This window comes from Hypanus sabinus, chromosome 25 (genome assembly GCF_030144855.1).
Source record: "Hypanus sabinus isolate sHypSab1 chromosome 25, sHypSab1.hap1, whole genome shotgun sequence".
In the NCBI taxonomy this organism is placed as follows: Eukaryota; Metazoa; Chordata; class Chondrichthyes; order Myliobatiformes; family Dasyatidae; genus Hypanus; species Hypanus sabinus.
This window is the reverse complement of record NC_082730.1, coordinates 1,087,261-1,108,781: the sequence shown is the minus strand read 5'-3', so window position 1 is coordinate 1,108,781 and position 21,521 is coordinate 1,087,261. Positions and strand designations below refer to the sequence as shown.

Here is a 21,521-nt window from a genome sequence, read left to right as displayed (position 1 = left end):
TCAGGGGATATCTGTACACTTAACGGTGTCTCTCAGTCCCTCTCTCTCAGGGGATATCTGTACACTGACCGGTGTCTCTCAGTCCCTCTCTCAGGGAGATATCTGTACAGTGACTGCTGTCTCTCAGGGGGATATCTGTACACTGACCGGTGTGTCTCAATCCCTCTCTCCTAGGGGGATATCTGTACACTGACCAATGTCTCTCAGTCCCTCTATCTGAGGGGGATATCTGTACACTGACCAGTGTCTCTCAGTCCCTCTCTCCCAGGGGACATCTGTACACTGACCGGTGTCTCTCAGTCCCTCTCTCTCAGGGGATATCTGTACACTGACCGGTGTGTCTCAGTCCCTCTCTCTCAGGGGATATCTGTACACTGACCGGTGTCTCTCTGTCCCTCTATCTCAGGGGATATCTGTACACTGACTGGTGTCTCTCAGTCCCTCTCTCTCAGGGGATATCTGTACACTGACCGGTGTCTCTCAGTCCCTCTCTCTCAGGGGATATCTGTACACTGACCGGTGTGTCTCAGTCCCTCTCTCTCAGGGGATATCTGTACACTGACCGGTGTCTCTCTGTCCCTCTATCTCAGGGGATATCTGTACACTGACTGGTGTCTCTCAGTCCCTCTCTCTCAGGGGATATCTGTACACTGACCGGTGTCTCTCAGTCCTCCCTCTCAGGGGGATATCTGTACACTGACCGGTGTCTCTCAGTCCCTCTATCTCAGGGGATATCTGTACACTGACTGGTGTCTCTCTGTCCCTCTCTATCAGGGGATATCTGTACACTGACCGGTGTCTCTCAGTCCCTCTCTCTCAGGGGATATCTGTACACTTAACGGTGTCTCTCAGTCCCTCTCTCTCAGGGGATATCTGTACACTGACCGGTGTCTCTCAGTCCCTCTCTCAGGGAGATATCTGTACAGTGACTGCTGTCTCTCAGGGGGATATCTGTACACTGACCGGTGTGTCTCAATCCCTCTCTCCTAGGGGGATATCTGTACACTGACCAATGTCTCTCAGTCCCTCTATCTGAGGGGGATATCTGTACACTGACCAGTGTCTCTCAGTCCCTCTCTCCCAGGGGACATCTGTACACTGACCGGTGTCTCTCAGTCCCTCTCTCTCAGGGGATATCTGTACACTGACCGGTGTGTCTCAGTCCCTCTCTCTCAGGGGATATCTGTACACTGACCGGTGTCTCTCTGTCCCTCTATCTCAGGGGATATCTGTACACTGACTGGTGTCTCTCAGTCCCTCTCTCTCAGGGGATATCTGTACACTGACCGGTGTCTCTCAGTCCCTCTCTCTCAGGGGATATCTGTACACTGACCGGTGTGTCTCAGTCCCTCTCTCTCAGGGGATATCTGTACACTGACCGGTGTCTCTCTGTCCCTCTATCTCAGGGGATATCTGTACACTGACTGGTGTCTCTCAGTCCCTCTCTCTCAGGGGATATCTGTACACTGACCGGTGTCTCTCAGTCCTCCCTCTCAGGGGGATATCTGTACACTGACCGGTGTCTCTCAGTCCCTCTATCTCAGGGGATATCTGTACACTGACTGGTGTCTCTCTGTCCCTCTCTATCAGGGGGATATCTGTACACTGACCAGTGTGTCTCAATCCCTCTCTCCTAGGGGGATATCTGTACACTGACCAATGTCTCTCGGTCACTCTCTCTCAGGGGATATCTGTACACTTAACGGTGTCTCTCAGTCCCTCTCTCTCAGGGGATATCTGTACACTGACCGGTGTCTCTCAGTCCCTCTCTCAGGGAGATATCTGTACAGTGACTGCTGTCTCTCAGGGGGATATCTGTACACTGACCGGTGTCTCTCTGTCCCTCTATCTCAGGGGATATCTGTACACTGACTGGTGTCTCTCAGTCCCTCTCTCTCAGGGGGATATCTGTACACTGACCGGTGTGTCTCAATCCCTCTCTCCTAGGGGGATATCTGTACACTGACCAATGTCTCTCAGTCCCTCTATCTGAGGGGGATATCTGTACACTGACCAGTGTCTCTCAGTCCCTCTCTCCCAGGGGACATCTGTACACTGACCGGTGTCTCTCAGTCCCTCTCTCTCAGGGGATATCTGTACACTGACCGGTGTGTCTCAGTCCCTCTCTCTCAGGGGATATCTGTACACTGACCGGTGTCTCTCAGTCCCTCTCTCTCAGGGGATATCTGTACACTGACCGGTGTGTCTCAGTCCCTCTCTCTCAGGGGATATCTGTACACTGACCGGTGTCTCTCTGTCCCTCTATCTCAGGGGATATCTGTACACTGACTGGTGTCTCTCAGTCCCTCTCTCTCAGGGGATATCTGTACACTGACCGGTGTCTCTCAGTCCTCCCTCTCAGGGGGATATCTGTACACTGACCGGTGTCTCTCAGTCCCTCTATCTCAGGGGATATCTGTACACTGACTGGTGTCTCTCTGTCCCTCTCTATCAGGGGGATATCTGTACACTGACCAGTGTGTCTCAATCCCTCTCTCCTAGGGGGATATCTGTACACTGACCAATGTCTCTCGGTCACTCTCTCTCAGGGGATATCTGTACACTTAACGGTGTCTCTCAGTCCCTCTCTCTCAGGGGATATCTGTACACTGACCGGTGTCTCTCAGTCCCTCTCTCAGGGAGATATCTGTACAGTGACTGCTGTCTCTCAGGGGGATATCTGTACACTGACCGGTGTCTCTCTGTCCCTCTATCTCAGGGGATATCTGTACACTGACTGGTGTCTCTCAGTCCCTCTCTCTCAGGGGGATATCTGTACACTGACCGGTGTGTCTCAATCCCTCTCTCCTAGGGGGATATCTGTACACTGACCAATGTCTCTCAGTCCCTCTATCTGAGGGGGATATCTGTACACTGACCAGTGTCTCTCAGTCCCTCTCTCCCAGGGGATATCTGTACACTGACCGGTGTCTCTCAGTCCCTCTCTCTCAGGGGATATCTGTACACTGACCGGTGTGTCTCAGTCCCTCTCTCTCAGGGGATATCTGTACACTGACCGGTGTCTCTCAGTCCCTCTCTCTCAGGGGATATCTGTACACTGACCGGTGTGTCTCAGTCCCTCTCTCTCAGGGGATATCTGTACACTGACCGGTGTCTCTCTGTCCCTCTATCTCAGGGGATATCTGTACACTGACTGGTGTCTCTCAGTCCCTCTCTCTCAGGGGATATCTGTACACTGACCGGTGTCTCTCAGTCCTCCCTCTCAGGGGGATATCTGTACACTGACCGGTGTCTCTCAGTCCCTCTATCTCAGGGGATATCTGTACACTGACTGGTGTCTCTCTGTCCCTCTCTATCAGGGGGATATCTGTACACTGACCAGTGTGTCTCAATCCCTCTCTCCTAGGGGGATATCTGTACACTGACCAATGTCTCTCGGTCACTCTCTCTCAGGGGATATCTGTACACTTAACGGTGTCTCTCAGTCCCTCTCTCTCAGGGGATATCTGTACACTGACCGGTGTCTCTCAGTCCCTCTCTCAGGGAGATATCTGTACAGTGACTGCTGTCTCTCAGGGGGATATCTGTACACTGACCGGTGTCTCTCTGTCCCTCTATCTCAGGGGATATCTGTACACTGACTGGTGTCTCTCAGTCCCTCTCTCTCAGGGGGATATCTGTACACTGACCGGTGTGTCTCAATCCCTCTCTCCTAGGGGGATATCTGTACACTGACCAATGTCTCTCGGTCACTCTCTCTCAGGGGATATCTGTACACTTAACGGTGTCTCTCAGTCCCTCTCTCTCAGGGGATATCTGTACACTGACCGGTGTGTCTCAATCCCTCTCTCCTAGGGGGATATCTGTACAGTCTCTGGTGTCTCTCAGTCCCTCTCTCTCAGGGGATATCTGTTATCTGACCAGTGTCTCTCAGTTCCTCTCTCTCAGGGGGATATCTGTACACTGACCGGTGTCTCTCAGTCCCTCTCTCTCAGGGGGATATCTGTTCACTGATTGGTGTCTCACTGTCCCTCTCTCTCAGGGGATATCTGTACACTGACCAGTGTCTCTCAGTCCCTCTCTCTCTGGGGATATCTGTTCACTGATTGGTGTCTCACTGTCCCTCTCTCTCAGGGGATATCTGTACACTGACCAGGGTCTCTCAGTCCCTCTCTCTCTGGGGATATCTGTACACTGACCGGTGTCTCTCAGTCCCTCTCTCTCAGGGGGATATCTGTACACTGATTGGTGTCTCACTGTCCCTCTCTCTCAGGGGGATATCTGTACACTGACCGGTGTCTCTCAGTCCCTCTCTCTCAGGGAGATATCTGTACAGTGACTGCTGTCTCTCAGTCCCTCTCTCTCAGGGGATATCTGTACACTGACCGGTGTCTCTCAGTCCCTCTCTCTCAGGGAGATATCTGTACAGTGACTGCTGTCTCTCAGGGGGTATCTGCCACCTCTTTACCCATTCCCCAAATATGTCGTAGTTCTTACTCAACATCAAACCCTGGAGGACACCACTTGTCACTAGTAGGCAACCAGAATTGGTCCTATTTATCCTCAACCCTTTACCTCCTGCCAGTCAGCCAATCTTCTGTCTTGTGCAAGTAACTTTCCTGTAATAAAATAATCTGAAAAAAAAAACCTTTTGCTATCCTCTTCAATATTTTTGGCTAACTTATCTTGATATTTTATTTTTTTTCTCCTTATTGATTTTTTTAGTTCTGTCTGTTCCATTTTTAATTGTTCCCAATCACCTACTTTCCCAGTAGTTTTTACTATAGCGTACATCCATTCATTTGTTTTATCCCGTCGTTGACTTGGCTCATCACTTATGTTTGCTCCATCCTCCCTTTAGAGTACTTTGGGATATATCTTTCCTGCCCCCAGAAACTCAGGGCATTGCTGTTCTGCTGTCATCCCTGCCAGTGTCTCCTGTCCAATAACAAAAGTATCTGGCATGCTTGCCTTCATTGGTGAGAAGTCAGCTTTCAGCCACATAAAATGATGATCAGGCCTTGCTTGTTGTGTGCAGAATATGGAGGCTTTTCAAAGGGTGCAGAAGAGTTTCACCAGCATATTGCCTTGTTATGGAGAAATAACTGGAAGGAACGGTTGGGCTCTGTGTCTGACCCCTGTCTTGGGAGTGTGTGATGGGACAGTGTAGAGGGAGCTTCACTCTGTGTCTGACCCCTGTCTTGGGAATGTGTGATGGGACAGTGTAGAGGGAGCTTCACTCTGTGTCTGACCCCTGTCTTGGGAGTGTGTGATGGGACAGTGTAGAGGGAGCTTCACTCTGTGTCTGACCCCTGTCTTGGGAGTGTGTGATGGGACAGTGTGGAGGGAGCTTCACTCTGTGTGTGACCCGTCTTGGGAGTGTGTGATGGGACAGTGTAGAGGGAGATTCACTCTGTGTCTGATCCGTGACCTGGGGTGTGTAATGGGGTAGTGTAGAGGGAGTTTCACTCTGTGTCTGACCCATACCCTGTTGAGTGTGTGATGGATCAGGGATGATTTGTTTACCAGAAGAAATTGTGGAGGATGAGCCTGGTTTAGAGTGGGTGTGAGGTGGAGCCTAGGGGCAGTTAATGCACAGTTCAATATTAAGATGTGGCAAGGCCTGTTCAGCTACATTCCTGAGCATTACAAGCAGAGTGAATGGATCAGAGAACATAAAACAATATAGCACGTGACCTCTCTGTGTGGAAAATCTCACCTAGTACATACTCTTTAAACCTTAACACTGTCACTAATCTCTAACTCATTTCCACCTTGGGAAGAGGACACCGACTGTCTACCCTCTCAATGCCTCACATCAGCTTATGCACTTCCTCAATCCTCAACCTGTGACACTCCAAACAAACAGCCCAATTGTCCAACATCTCTTTCTAGCTAGTGCTCTATAATTCTGCTAACATCCCTGTGAGCCTCTTCTGTCCCTTTCCATAGTCTCCACATCTTTCCAGTACTGCGTGTCATATTCCAAATGTGGCCAACCAACATTTTGTACAGCTAGCTCATCACTTGTATATTCAACACTCTAACTAACAAAGGCAAGTGTGCCTTCTACTTGTGTTCCCTCTCAGGGAACTATTGACACACCCCATGATGCCTCTGTCTAAGGTCCTGCACTTTAATGCACTTTCCTCTTGCAATTGATCTCCCAAAGCACATGTGCAGCACATCACACTGATCTGCATTAAACTCTTATCTGCCATTTCTCCACCATATTTGCAACTTATCTCCATCCTGCTAAATCCTTTTGACTGCCTTCTTCACCATCTACAGCTCCACCAATTTCTGTATCATCTGAAACCTGACTCATCACCCCAAGGGCATTTCTGTACAGGTTGTTTATATATATTACAGGACCCTATGGAACACCACTGGCCACATATCTCCAGCCAGACATTATTCTTTGTCTTCTATGGCCAACACAATTTTGAACTCAATCTACAAGGATTGTTGACAACATCCACTGCTCTACCCTCATCAATCACCTTCATCACCTCTTGCACTTGACCAAATCTTATCCCTAAGTATATCTTACAATAGATACCCTACCACCGATGTATGGCTCACCAGTCTACAATCTCACTTCTTCAGCAGAAGAACAGCTATTCTCCAGACCTGGGACCTCAACTGTGGGTGAAAAGGATACAAAGATCTCTGCCAAGCTCCCACAATCTCCTCTCCTGCCTTTCCCAATATCCTGGGAGAGATCCCATTGATCCCTCGGGACTTATCCACCTCAACATTCTTCAAGAGACCCATTGCTAATTCCTTCTTATGACCTCAGATTTATCAGTGCATCACTCTGTAGTCTCACTGACCTCTATGTTCGTCTCATTAGTGATACTGATGCCAAATACATGTTTAGTACTTCATGCACATACACGGACTCCAAGCATCAATTCCTTCATTTGCCCTTGAGTCATCTTACACACTCCCTCGTCCTCCTCCTGTTTCAAATTACATATAAAGGGATTCTCTGTAATTCCAGTCACCAAGAACATTTCATCGCTCACTTTATCCTTCCTGATTCCCTGTTTAAGTTCTACCTATTCCTCAAAGGCCCAGTTTGATTTCAGCTTCCTAAACCTTAGATATGCTTCCTTTTCTCTCGATATTCAAGGATTCTGAAATTGCCGTCATTGTCATTCTTTCTCACAGGAAGATGCTGGTCCAGAATTCTGACCAACTGCCCTTAAATAACTCCCACAACTGATAAAATCTGCTCTCAGTCTACTCTGGCCTGCTCCTGCCTGATACAGTTTGAATTATCCTTCCAACCCACCACTCCCAGGCCACGGGTCAGACACAGAGTGAGGCTCCCTCTACACTGTCCCATCACACACTCCCAGGACACGGGTCAGACACAGAGTGAAGCTCCCTCTACACTGTCCCATCACACACTCCCTGGACACGGGTCAGACACAGAGTGAAGCTCCCTCTACACTGTCCAATCACACACTCCCAGGGTACGGGTCAGACACAGAGTGAAGCTCCCTCTACACTGTCCCATCACACACTCCCTGGATACAGGTCAGACACAGAGTGAAGCTCCCTCTACACTGTCCCATCACACACTCCCAGATTACGGGTCAGACACAGAGTGAAGCTCCCTCTACACTGTCCCATCACACACTCCCAGATTACGGGTCAGACACAGAGTGAAGCTCCCTCTACACTGTCCCATCACACACTCCCAGGACACGGGTCAGACACAGAGTGAAGCTCCCTCTACACTGTCCCATCACACACTCCCAGATTACGGGTCAGACACAGAGTGAAGCTCCCTCTACACTGTCCCATCACACACTCCCAGGACACGGGTCAGACACAGAGTGAAGCTCCTCCTACACTGTCCCATCACACACTCCCAGGGTATGGGTCAGACACAGACTGAAGCTCCCTCTACACTGTCCCATCACACACTCCCAGGACACGGGTCAGACACAGAGTGAAGCTCCCTCTACACTGTCCCATCACACACTCCCAGGGTACGGGTCAGACACAGAGTGAAGCTCCCTCTACACTGTCCCATCACACACTCCCAGGACACGGGTCAGACACAGAGTGAAGCTCCCTCTACACTGTCCCATCACACACTCCCAGGGTACGGGTCAGACACAGAGTGAAGCTCCCTCTACACTGTCCCATCACACACTCCCAGGACACGGGTCAGACACAGAGTGAAGCTCCCTCTACACTGTCCCATCACACACTCCCAGGGTATGGGTCAGACACAGAGTGAAGCAATTGCTACACTGTCATATCAGAGTCAACCCCAGTCAAATTTTAGCCGGTGTTGTGATGTGAGTGTGTCCTGCTGATGGACCCACTAGAGACAATCACAGTCTGTGACGTAATGAATTAGCCTGCCCTGGCTTCCTGATGGGCCTCTCCAGACCTTCTGCAGGGGAAGGGGGCGTTGGACCTGAGAGTATTCCTATCCCTCTTGACCTTCTGGCCTGACCCCTCCCTCCACTTCCACCTGGTGAGGAGACACTAGGAACACACAATGCCTGGACAATACCGTCTTCCAGAGCCTAATAGGCCATGTTCAAGAAAACTGGCCCAACCTTCTCCCTAACCCGTGCACTGGGCATTAGGGTTAGGATCCACCACATGCCCCCCCGCTCTCTCTCTGTCCCCACCCCTCTCACTCCCCACATCTATCCCTGTCCCCAGCCCTATCTTCTCCCCTCCCTCTACCCTACCTCTTGTTATTGCTCTGTCTCCCCATCCCCAGCCCTCTCTCTCTCTACCTCACCTATTTTCCCCATCCCCACCCTCTCTCCCTGATGCCTCTCCCTCCTATCCCTCTTTTTTTCCCAACCACTGGCCATACCCTCTCTCCATTCCCAATCTCTCTGACCTCATCCCTCAGTTCCTCCTCTCTCCTACCTCTCCTCACCCTGTCTCCCCGCGCTCTCTATCTCCCTGTCCCTCTCTTGCTCTCTTAATCACTGTACACGTGTAAATAAGCGAGTGTATTTATTATTCTCATATCCACTATTTACCAAAGTTCAGTTCTAATTACTCTAGTTTATCAATGTTCAACATTAGTATAGTATGTCAATATTAACTGTAGTTAATTTCTGACCACAATGATCACAATCACAGGTAGGCAGGAATTCAACTCTACTTCAAACATGCCCCAGTAAGATTGTAACACTTGCTGAGGACAGAGACCGGCTCAGATGTCAGAGGTCTTCTCTGTTGGGCAGCAGGACCACAATGTCCTGCACCATGAGAAGGGCATCTCCCCAGTCACCAGCCTTTCCCCTCAAGACCTCTGTGTGGTGTTGTGGCACCCCCCCCCCCCGCCCCAAGAACTCTGTCTGCCCCTGCAGCACAGTGGATCTGCCCCAGCTGAGGGCACTTGGCAGCTGTTACACTCTGTTCTACCTCAGTGCACTGTGTACAGAAAGAGACTGCAAGACATGCTTTTTGCTGGATCTCAGTACGTCTGACATAAATAAACAAACAAGCTCTGTCTGACTTCAGCTTCCTAAATCTTACTTAGATTTCCTGTTTCTTTTTGGCTGAGTTCACTACTTATCTCAACATCCACAATTCCCTTAGCTTGCAATTCTTGTCCTTTCATCCAACGAGAACATATTAGCCCTGTACTCGGTGCCATTAGTCAAATCCCCCCACATCACAGATGTGGTCTTGCCCAAAAAAATATGTTCCCAATTTACTCTCCCTCTTTCCTAACACTCTCATATTAGGCCAATTGGAGGTGAATGGGAAGCGGTTAGGTCTGTTCAAAGCTCAAAGTAAAATTTATTATCAGAGTACATACATGTCACCACATACAACCCTGAGATTCTTTTCCTGTGGGCACACTAAGCAAACCAATAGAACAATAACTGTAAAAATGAACAATGGACAACAAACTGTACAAATGCAGATATCAATAAATAGAAATAAATAACAAGATAAAAGAGTCCTTAAATGAGTCCTTTTGCTCAACAGCCTGATGGATGAGGATTCAGAACTGTTCTTGAACCTGATGATGACAGGCCTTGGCAGGCAGAATCAAGGAAAACCCCAAGGCATTCTACAAGTATGTGAAGAGCAAGAGGATAAGAGGGGGAAGAGTAGGACCTATCAAGTGTGACAGTGGGAAAGTGTGTATGGAACCGGAGGAAATAGCAGAGGTACTTAATGAATACCTTACTTCAGTATTCACAATGGAAAAGGATCTTAGTGATTGTAGTGATGACTTTCAGCAGAATGAAAAGCTTGAGCATGTAGATAATAAGAAAGAGGATATGCTGGAGCTTTTGGAAAGCATCAAGTTGGATAAGTCACTGGGACCGGATGAGGTGTACCCCAGGCTACTGTGGGAGGCGAGGGAGGAGATTGTTGAGCCTCTGGCGATGATCTTTACATCATCAATGGGGACGGGAGAGGTTCCTGAGGATTGGAGGGTTCTGAATGTTGTTCCTTTATTCAAGAAAGGGAGTAGAGATAGCCCAGGAAATTATAGGCCAGTGAGTTTTACCTCAGTGGTTGGTAAGTTGGAGAAAATACTGAGAGGCAGGATTTATGATCATTTGAAGTATAATATGATCAGGAATAATATGAGTAGTAGTGCCCAACATGGTTTTGTCAAGGGCAGGTTGTGCCTTACTGCCCGAATGAATTTTTTGAGGATGTGACTAAACACATTAATGAAGGAAGAGCAGTAGATGTAGTGTATCTGGATTTCAGCAAGGCATTTGATAAGGTACCCTATGCAAGGCTTATTGAGAAAGTAAAGAGGCATGGGATTCAAGGGGACATTGCTTTGTGGATCCAGAACAGGCTTGTCCACAGAAGACAAAGAGTGGTTGTAGACGGGTCATATTCTGCATGGAGTTCAGTCACCAGTGGGGTGCCTCAGGGATCTGTTCTGGGACCCTGACACTTCGTGATTTTTATAAATGACCTGGATGAGGAAGTGGAGGGATGGGTTAATAATTTGCTGATGATATAAAGGTTAGAGGTGCTGTGGATAGTGTGGAGGGCTGTCAGGTTACAGCGGGACATTGATACGATGCAAAACTGGGCTGAGAAGTGGCAGATGGAGTTCAACCCAGATAAGAGTGAAGTGGTTCATTCAGGGATCTTTGGGTCAGAGTCCATAGGACGCTCAAAGCAGCTGTGGTTAAGGAAGCACATGGTGCATTGGCCTTCATCAATCGTGGAATTGAATTTAGAAGCAGAGAGGTAATGTTGCAGCTATATAGGATCCTGGTCAAACCCCACTTGGAGTACTGTGCTCAGTTCTGGTCGCCTCACTATAAGAAGAATGTGGAAACCAAAGGATTTTGCCTGGATTGGAGAGCATGCCTTATGATAATAGGTTGAGTGAACTTGGCCTTTTCTCCTTGGAGCAACGGAGGATGAGAGGTGATCTGATAGCGGTGTATAAGATGATAAGAGGCATTGATCATGTGGATAGTCAGAGGCTTTTTCCCAGGGCTGAAATGGCTGCTAGGGACATGTAGGGGCAATGTTCGGCCTATATTGTGCGGTAGGTTTTCTATGTTTCTAATGGTTGGGAAGGTCTTACCTGTGATATGCTGGGCCAAATCCACTACCTTTTGTAGGATTTTCCGCTCAAAGGAATTGGTGTTCCCGTACCAGTCAGCACACCATCCACCATACATCTTAGAAACATAGAAAACCTACAGCACAAAGCTGTGCTGAACATGTACTTACTTTAGAAATTACCCAGGGTTACTCGTATCCCTCTATTTTTCTAACCTCCATGTACCTGTCCAGGAGTCTCTTAAAAGACCCTACCGTATCCACCTCCACCACTGTTGCTGGCAACCCATAATGCACTCACCACACTCTGCATAGAAAACTTACCCAACATCTCCTCTGTACCTACTTCCAAGCACCTTAAAACTGTGCCCTCTCGTGCTAGTCATTTCAGCCCTGGGGAAAAAGACTCTATCCACACAATCAATGCCTCTCAACATCTTATACACATCTATCAGGTCACCTCTCATTCTCCATCACACCAAGGAGAAAAGGCCGAGTTCACCCAACCTATTCTCATAAGGCATGCTCACCAATCCAGGCACCATCCTTGTAAATCTCCTCTGCACCCTTTCTATGGTTTCCACATCCTTCTTGTAGTGAGATGACCAGAACTGAGCACAGTACTCCAAGTGGGGTCTGACCAGGGTCCTATATAGCTGTAACATTACCCTTCGGCTCCTAAACTCAATCCCATGATTGATGAAGGCCAATGCACAGTATGCTTTCTTAACCACAGAGTCAACCTGCGCAGCAGCTTTGAGTATCCTATGGACTCGGACCCGAAGATCCGGCTGATCCTCCACACTGCCAAGAGTCTTACCATTAATACTATATTTCGCCATCATATTTGACCTACCAAAATGAACCACCTCACACTTACCTGGGTTGAACTCTGTCTGCCACTTCTCAGCCCAATTTTGCATCCCATCAATGTTCTGCTGTAACCTTTGATAACCCTCCACATTATCTACAACACCCCCAACCTTTGTGTCATCAGCAAATTTAATAACCCATCCCTCCACTGCCTCATCCAGGACATTTATAAAAATCAAGAAGAAAAGGGGGTCCCATAACAGATTTCTGAGCACTCCACTGGTGACCGACCTCCATGCAGAATACAACCACTCTTTGCCTTCTGTGGGCAAGCCAATTCTGGATCCACAAAGCAATGTCCCCTTGGATCCCATGTCTCCTTACTTTCACAATAATCCTCGCATGGGGTACCTTATCAAATGCCTTGCTGAAATCCATATACACTACATCTACTACTCTACCTTCATCAATGTGTTTAGTCACATCCTCAAAAAATTCAATCAGGCTCGTAAGACATGATCTGCCTTTGACAAAGCAATGCTGACTATTCCTTATCATATTATGCCTCTCCAAATGTTCATAAATCCTGCCTCTCGGGATCTTTTCCATCATCTTAAGAACCACTGAAGTAAGACTCACTGGTCTATTATTTCCTGGGCTATCTCTACTCCCTTTCTTGATTAAGGGAATGACATCTACAAAATCCTCCAGAACTTTTCCCAACCCCATTGATGATGCAAAGATCATTGCCAGAGGCTCAGCAATCTCCTTGCTCAACTCCCACAGTAGACTAGGATACATCTCATCCGGTCCCGGAGACTTAGCCAACTTGATGCATTCCAAAGGCTCCAGCATATCCTGTTTTTTCATGTCTGTGAACACAAGCTTTTCAATCCACTGTAAATCATCCCTACAATCGCCAAGATCATTTTCTGTATTTAATACTGAAGCGAAGTATTCAGTAAGAACCTCTGCTATCTCCTCTGATTCTATACACACTTTTCCACTGTCACAATTGATTGGTCCTATTCTCTTGCATCTTATCCTAGAATGCCTTGGGTTTTAATCCTGCTTGCCAAGGCCTTCTCATGGTCCTGTCTGGCTTACCTAATTTTATTCTTAAGCCCCTTGCTGCTAGCCTTATAATCTTCTAGATCTCTATTATTACCTAGTTTTTTGAACCTTTCATAAGCTTTTCTTTTCTTCTTGACTAGATTTTCAACAGACTTCGTCCACCAAGGCTCCTGTACCGTACCATCCTTTCCCATTCTCACTGGAATGAACCTATGCAGAACGCCTCACAAATATCCCCTTAACATTTGCCACATTTCTTCCATACATTTCCCTGAGAACATCTGTTCCCAATTTATGCTTACAAATTCCTGCCTGATAGCCTTACGTTTCCCATTACTCCAATTAAACACTTTCCTAGCTTGTCTGTTCCTCTTCCTCTCCAATGCTATGGTAAAGGAGATAGACTTGTGATCACTATCTCCAAAATGCTCTCCCACTGAGAGACCTGACACCTGACCAGGTTCATTTCCCAATACCAGATCAAGTACAGCCTCTCCTCTTGTAGACTTATTTACATATTGGGTCAGGAAACCTTCCTGAACACACCTAACAAACTCCACCCCATCTAAACCCCTTGCTCTAGGGAGATGCCAATCAATATTTGGGAAATTAAAATCTCCCACCATGACAACCCTGCTATTATAACACCTTTCCAGAATCTGTCTCCCTATCTGCTCCTTGATGTTCCTGTTATTATTGGGTCATCTATAAAAAAACACTCAGTGGAGTTATTGATCCCTTCCTGTTTCTAACTTCCATCCACAGAGACTACACAGACAATCCCTCCATTTCTTCCTCCTTTTTTGCACTATCGCTGATCAGCAGTTCCATACCTCCACCTCTTTTGCCTCCCTCCCTGTCCTTTCTAAATCCTGGCACTCTAAGTAACCATTCAAGCCCCTGAGCCATCCAAGCCTCTGTAATGACCACAACATCATAGCTCCAAGTACATAAACAGACTCTAAGTTCATCCGCTTTGTTCATGTTCATGATGCTTCTTGCATTAAAACAGACACATCTCAAACCATCGGTCTGAGAGTATCCCTTCTCTATCACCTCCCTCTTGCACTGTCTCCAAGCTTTCTCTAATGTACAAGTCAACTACCCCTTCCTCTGTCTCTTCAGTTCGGTTCCCACCCCCAGCGATTCTAATTTAAACTTTCCCCAAAAGTCTTATCTCTCCTAATCTATAAATGGGAGTACAGATGGGGAGAGTGAATGGGAGAAGGGTTATATATGTTGGGTGTACAGATGTGGAGAGTGAATAGGAAAGGACTGGGTCTCGTTGGGAGTGAGGATGTGGAGAGTGAATGGGAAGGGGTTGGGTCTCACTGGCAGTGTGGATGGGGGAGAGAATGGGATTGGGATTATATTTGCTGGGAGTGCAGGTGGGGCAAGTGAACAGGAAGGGGTTGTGTCCATTGGGAGTGAATGGGAAGGGGTTGTATCTGTTGGGAGTGCGGATTGAGAGAGTGAATGGGAAGGGGTTAGGTCCCATTAGGAGTGTGGACAGCAGGAGTGAATAGGAAGGGGTAGTGTCCATTGGGAGTGGGGTTAGGGAGAGTGAACTGGAAGGTGTTGGGTCTGTTGGGAGTGTGGTTGAGGAGAATGAACAGGAAGGGTTTGTGCCTGGGAGTGCAGGTAGGGAGAGTGAACGGGATGATGTTGGGAACATGACTGCAGATGGGGAGAGTGAATGGGAAGAGGGTGTGTCTGTTGGGAGTACAGATTGAGAGATTGAATGTGAAGGGGTTGTGTCTGTTGGGAGTGCAGATGGGGAGAGTGAATGGGAAGAGGGTGTCTCTGTTGGGAGTACAGATTGAGAGATTGAATGTGAAGGGGTTGTGTCTGTTGGGAGTACAGATGGAGAGAGTGAATGGGAAGGGGTTGTGTCTGTTGGGAGTGCAGATGGAGAGAGTGAATGGGAAGGGGTTGTGTCTGTTGGGAGTACAGATGGAGAGAGTGAATGGGAAGAAGATGTGTCTTTTGGGAGTGCAGATGGAGAGAGTGAATGGGTAGGGGTTGGGTCAGTTGGGAGTGGCAATGGGCAGAGTGAATGAGAAAGGGTTGTGTCCCTTGGGAATGTGGATTGGGAGAGTGAAAATGAATGGATTGTGCCTGTTGGGGACAGTGGAAGTGAATGGGAAGGTTGTGTCTGTTGGGAGTACAGATGGAGAGAGTGAATGGGAAGGGGTTGTGTCTGTTGGGAGTGCAGATGGAGAGAGTGAATGGGAAGGGGTTGTGTCTGTTGGGAATGTGGATTGGGAGAGTGAAAATGAATGGATTGTGCCTGTTGGGAGTGTACACAGTGGAAGTGAATGGGAAGGGTTGTGTCTGTTGGGAGTGTGGATGGGGGAGAGTGATGGGAAGGAGTTATGGCTGTCGGGAGTCGGTTTGGGGAGAGTGAATGGGAAATGGTTTTGTCTTTTGGGAGTGTGGATGGAGAGAGTGAATGGGAAGGGGTTGTGTCTGTTGGGAGTGAAAGGATTCAGAGATCCTGGAAAAGAGAGAGAATGGGATGGGGGGGGGAGAGGGGAGAGGGCATGCACGCAGGACAGGTGGGAGAGGGAGAGGAGAATGGGACAGGAAAGAGAGAGCATTAGGAACAAAAAGGATAGAGATGGACAGGCAGCAGAGAGACAGTGAGAAATAGAGTGTGGGAGACGGAGATGGTGAGAGACACAACAGAAACGGTCTCTACGTAAAAGAGAGGGATAATCAAAATCCAGGAAGCACTTTTGAAATGTACTATGAACCAGACAGCCATTTGAGATCTCAGCCTCCAGCCTTGTAATCTCACATTCTCCTGGTACCTGGCTGAGAAAAATCCTTGTGGATATTGGGAACAGACAGCCCTCCCTCTGTCCAGCAGTACCTTCTTCCTCCACTCATCTTTATTCCCTCCCCACCCCACCCCAGAAACTGAAGTCACCACACAATGTGACCGGTCACCGAAACTGGAACTGATTAACTTAATTTCTGAAACACTTCCTGCACAGGAATCACGTCATCCTCGAAACCAACACTACACATACAAACCTAGCCGGACCAATGGACCTGGACCGACCACACACACACAGATCCCAGTACAGACCATCCTCTACACCCCACAGCCCCTGATCCTTGACTGTCCCCCTACAACCCACAGCCTCTTATCTCATTACAGATCGTCCCCTACACATCACAGCCCGATCTCAGTACAGACCATCCTCTACACCCCACAACCCCTGATCCCAGTACAGACCATCCTCTACACCCCACAACCCCTGATCCCAGTACAGACCATCCTCTACACCCCACAGCCCCGATCGCAGTACAAACCGACCCTCAACACCCCACAACCCCTGATCCCAGTACAAACCGACCCTCAACACCCCACAACCCCTGATCCCAGTACAGACCATCCTCTACACTCCACAGCCCCGATCTCAGTACAGACCATCCTCTACACCCCACAGCCCCGATCGCAGTACAAACCGACCCTCAACACCCCACAACCCCTGATCCCAGTACAAACCGACCCTCTACACCCCACAGCCCCGATCTCAGTACAGACCGACCCTCTACACCCCACAGCCCCGATCTCAGTACAGACCGACCCTCTACACCCCACAGCCCCGATCTCAGTACAGACCGACCCTCTACACCCCACAGCCCCGATCTCAGTACAGACCATCCTCTACACTCCACAGCCCCGATCTCAGTACAGACCATCCTCTACACTCCACAGCCCCGATCTCAGTACAAACCGACCCTCTACACCCCACTGCCCCGATCTCAGTACAAACCGACCCTCTACACCCCACAGCCCCTGATCCCAGTACAAACCGACCCTCTACACCCCACAGCCCCTGATCCCAGTACAAACCGACCCTCTACACCCCACTGCCCCGATCGCAGTACAAACCGACCCTCTACACCCCACAGCCCCGATCGCAGTAAAGACGACCCTCTACACCCCACAGTTCCTGATCCTAGTACGGACCATACTCTACACCCTACAGCCTCTGAGCCCAGTCCAGACCGTTCCCTACAGCCCACCGCCCATGATTGCAGTACAGACCGACCCTCTACACATCACAGCCCGATCCCAGTACAGACCGACCCGCTACACCCCACTGACCCGATCGCAGTACAGACCATCCCCTAAAGTCCACAGCCCCTAAGCCCAGTACAGGTCGTTCTCTGCACCCACAGTTCTAATTCCTGCAGAATCATATCCCTACAGCTCTTGATCCCAACAGAACCTCACCTCGTCCACTGAGCAGTGCCAGTAGGCAGACCCAGTAAGAAGCCATCTTGTTACAAACAAATTGCATAACTTTCCTCCTGGACATGGCTTCCGCAACCCGTCTCCCCACAAACTACACCTGGCACAGGCCGCGCCCCATTCCCCAGGTGAATTACATCGTCATCTCCCATTCGCTGGCTCCACTGCATGTCTGTTTTCTCATCGCACGCCTCCTAGACACCCAGGGCTATTGGCAAAGCAATCTGAGACTCAGATGAAGGATGAGCCTCTTGATTGGTCCTTGTGATTGAACAGAGGCGAGTGCACGATGTTGATTGGATACGCAACACTACTTCTCAGCGGAGGCTTCGAAGTATGAATATGTTGAATTAATACTTCTGAACTATTAGTTTCACTGTACAAACTGTTAATATTAATTAGACAATAGTCCGACAGTCAACTAAAAGGCTGGAAGTGAATTGGATTTCGTGTAGTGACTGATTGGTTTGTTGTTCGTTAAGGCGTCACAGAAAACGCAAAAGTGACTGGTTTAAATGGTCATCAATCAACAACAAGGCCGCTCGATGAAAAATAGGGTTTCCAAAGCTATTGGATAAATGTTTTTTTTGTAGTTCCGTCCTCTGATTGGTTAGATGAACAAAGTAAAAGTGTTTTAAATGGATCCGAGTCGGTGATTGGTTAAACAGAGACCAGATAAAACATATTGGCATTACATAAACAAGAGAAAATCTGCAGGTGCTGGAAATCGGAACAACACACACACACAAACATACAATCCTGTTTTCAGCCTGAAACGTCGACTGTTCTCTTTTCCATAGATGCTGCCTGGTCTGCTGAGTTCCTCCAGCATTTTGTGTGTGTATTAGCATTACCGCTGGATTGTGCAGATGACTGTCGGAGTGAAAGGTTTCGTAGTATGTTTGATATCATGAATAAAGTCTATTTTTGAAGTTGCAAATAATGCGTTGGTCATAGACAGAGGAGGGTGAGAAAGGGGAAGAGGACGGGTGAACGAAGGAGTTTTCGTTCGAGCTAATCCACTCCCCTGTTGTTTTGCACTCCTTCCACCGACACACCCTCTACAAACGGACAGACAGACATATTTTATTGATCCTGAGGGGAAATTGGGTTTCGTTACAGCCGCACCAACCAAGAATAGTGAAGAAATATAGCAATATAAAACCATAAATAATAATAAGTAAATTATGTCAAGTGGAAATAAGTCCGGGACCAGTCTACTGGCTCAGGGTGTCTGACACTCCGAGGGAGGAGTTGTAAAGTTTGATGGCCACAGGCAGGAATGACTTCCTGTGACGCTCAGTGTTGCATCTCCATGGAATGAGTCTCTGGCTGAACGTACTCCTGTGCCTAACCAGTACATTATGGAGTGGATGGGAGTTATTGTCCAAGATGGCATACAACTTGGACAGCATCCTCTTTTCAGACACCACCGTCAGAGAGTCCAGTTCCACCCCCACAACATCACTGGCCTTACGAATGAGTTTGTTGATTCTGTTGGTGTCTGCTACCCTCAGCCTGCTGCCCCAGCACACAACAGCAAACATGATAGCACTGGCCACCACAGACTCGTAGAGCATCCTCAGCATCATCCGGCAGATGTTAAAGGACCTCAGTCTCCTCAAGAAATAGAGACGGCTCTGACCCTTCTTGTAGACAGCCTCAGTGTTCTTTGACCAGTCCAGTTTATTGTCAATTCATATCCCCAGGTATTTGTAATCCTCCACCATGTCCACACTGACCCCTTGGATGGAAACAGGGGTCACCGGTGCCATAGCCCTCCCCAGGTCCACCACCAGCTCCTTAGTCTTTTTCACATTAAGCTGCAGATGATTCTGCTCGCACCATGTGACAAAGTTTCCCACCGTAGCCCTGTACTCCACCTCATCTCCCTTGCTGATGCATCCAACTATGGCAGAGTCATCAGAAAACTTCTGATGAAACGAGAAATTCTGCAGGTGCTGGAAATCAAAGTAACACACACAAAATGCTGGAGGAACTCAGCAGATCAGGCAGCATCTATGGAAACGTCTTGGCCCAAAATGTCGACAGTTTATTCTTTTCTATAGATGCTGCCTGACCTACTGAGGATCTCTCTCCCTTCGGCCACCTTTTCCCACAAAGACCCCTCCCCCCCACCCCGTGAATCGAGCTTCCTCTAGGGACCCTGTCTACATTTAAGACCATAAAAGCATAAGAAATAGGACCGAATTAGGCCACTCAGCCCTTCGAATCTGCTCCACCATTCCACTGGCTGATTTATTATCTCTCTCCTGCCTTCTCCCCATTGCCTTTGATGCCCTGACTAATCAAGAACCTATCAACCTCTGCTTTAAATATACCTATTGACTCACCACCTTCTACTGAAGAAATTCCCCGTCATCTCTGTTCTGAATGGATGCACCTCCATTCTGAGGCTGTGCCCCCTAGTCCTAGACTCCCCCACTATAGGAAACATTTTCTCCACATCCATTCTATGTCAGCCTTTTAATATTCAATCAGTTTCAATATGATCTTCCCCCCTTCCCATTCTTCTAAACTCCAGTGAGTCCAGGCCTTAAGCCTTTCAATCCCAGAAACATTCTCATCAACCACCCTGGACATTCTTCAGACAGACAGACAAACATGCTTTATTGATCCCGAGGGGAAATTGGGTATGCCAGCTCATCCTTTTTCAGATAACAATATGCTAAATGCAGTCTGACCAAGGTATTATAAAGCCTCAGCATCACATCCTTGCTCTGATATTCTCATCCTCAAATCTACCCCATAATAGAAAACATCCTCTCCACATCCACTCTATTGAGGCCTTTCAACTTTCAAAAGGTTTCAGTGAGACTCCCCCATCATTCTTCTGAATTCCAGTAAGTACAAGCCCAGAGCCATCAATCTATCCTCATATGTTAACCCTTTCATTCCCATGAACCTCCTCCAAGCCCTCTCCAATGTCAGCACATCCTTTCAAAGAGGCCAAAATCTGCTCACAATACACCACCAGTATTATGAGTATAAGTCACCAGTGCCTTATAAAGCCTCAACATTATGATCCTTACTTCTATATTCTAGTCCTCTTGAAATGAATGTTAACATCGTATTTGCTTTCCTCACACAGACTCAACCTGCAAATTAATCCTTAGGGAATCCTGCACGAGTCCCTAGTCCCAAGTCCCTTTGCACTTCCGACTTTTGAATTTTCTCTCTGTTTTGAAAATAGTCTAGCCTTTTATTCCTGCTACCAAAGTACATGACCGTACACTTCCTGGCACTGTATTCCTTCCGCCACTTCTTTGCCCATTCTCTCAATCTGTGTAAATTCTTCTGTAGCTTCCTCGACACTACCTACTCCTCCATCTACTTTTGTATCATCTGCAAATTTGGCCTCAAAGCCATCAATTTTATCATCCAAATCATTGATATACAATGTAAAAAGAAGCAGCCTACAGAACTCCACTAGTCACCGGCAGCCAATCAGAAAAGGCTCCTTTTTTTCCCACTCTTTGTCTCCTGCTAATCAGCTGATGCTCTATCAATGCTGATATCTTTCCTGTAATACTGTGGGCCTTTATATTGTTAGCACCTCATTTGTGATGCATTAACAAAGGCTTTCTGAAAATCCAAGTACTCAACATCCACAGATTCTCCTTTGTCTATCCTGTTTGATATTTCCTCAAAAAATTCCACAGATGTGTCAGGCAAGATTTTCCCTTAAGAAAACCACACTGACTATGGCCTATTTAATCATATTCCTCCAAGTACCCCAAAACTTCATCTTTAATAATGGATTCCAACATCTTCCCAACCACGGACATCAAGTAACTGGTCTATAATTCCCTTTCTTCTGTCTCTCTCC

General features: G+C 47.9%; 1 protein-coding gene across 1 annotated transcript in view; it reads right to left on the bottom strand.

Moving 5' to 3' along the window:
* LOC132380918 (junctional adhesion molecule A-like) overlaps positions 1 to 17,802 on the bottom strand; it is a 29,003-nt gene extending 11,201 nt beyond the window's left edge. Inside the window, exon 1 of the mRNA XM_059949862.1 lies at positions 17,654 to 17,802. Coding sequence (XP_059805845.1) covers positions 17,654 to 17,738 — 85 coding nt within the window. The 5' untranslated portion in view covers positions 17,739 to 17,802. The remainder of the gene's footprint in view (positions 1 to 17,653) is intronic.
* Positions 17,803 to 21,521: the final 3,719 nt, after the last annotated feature.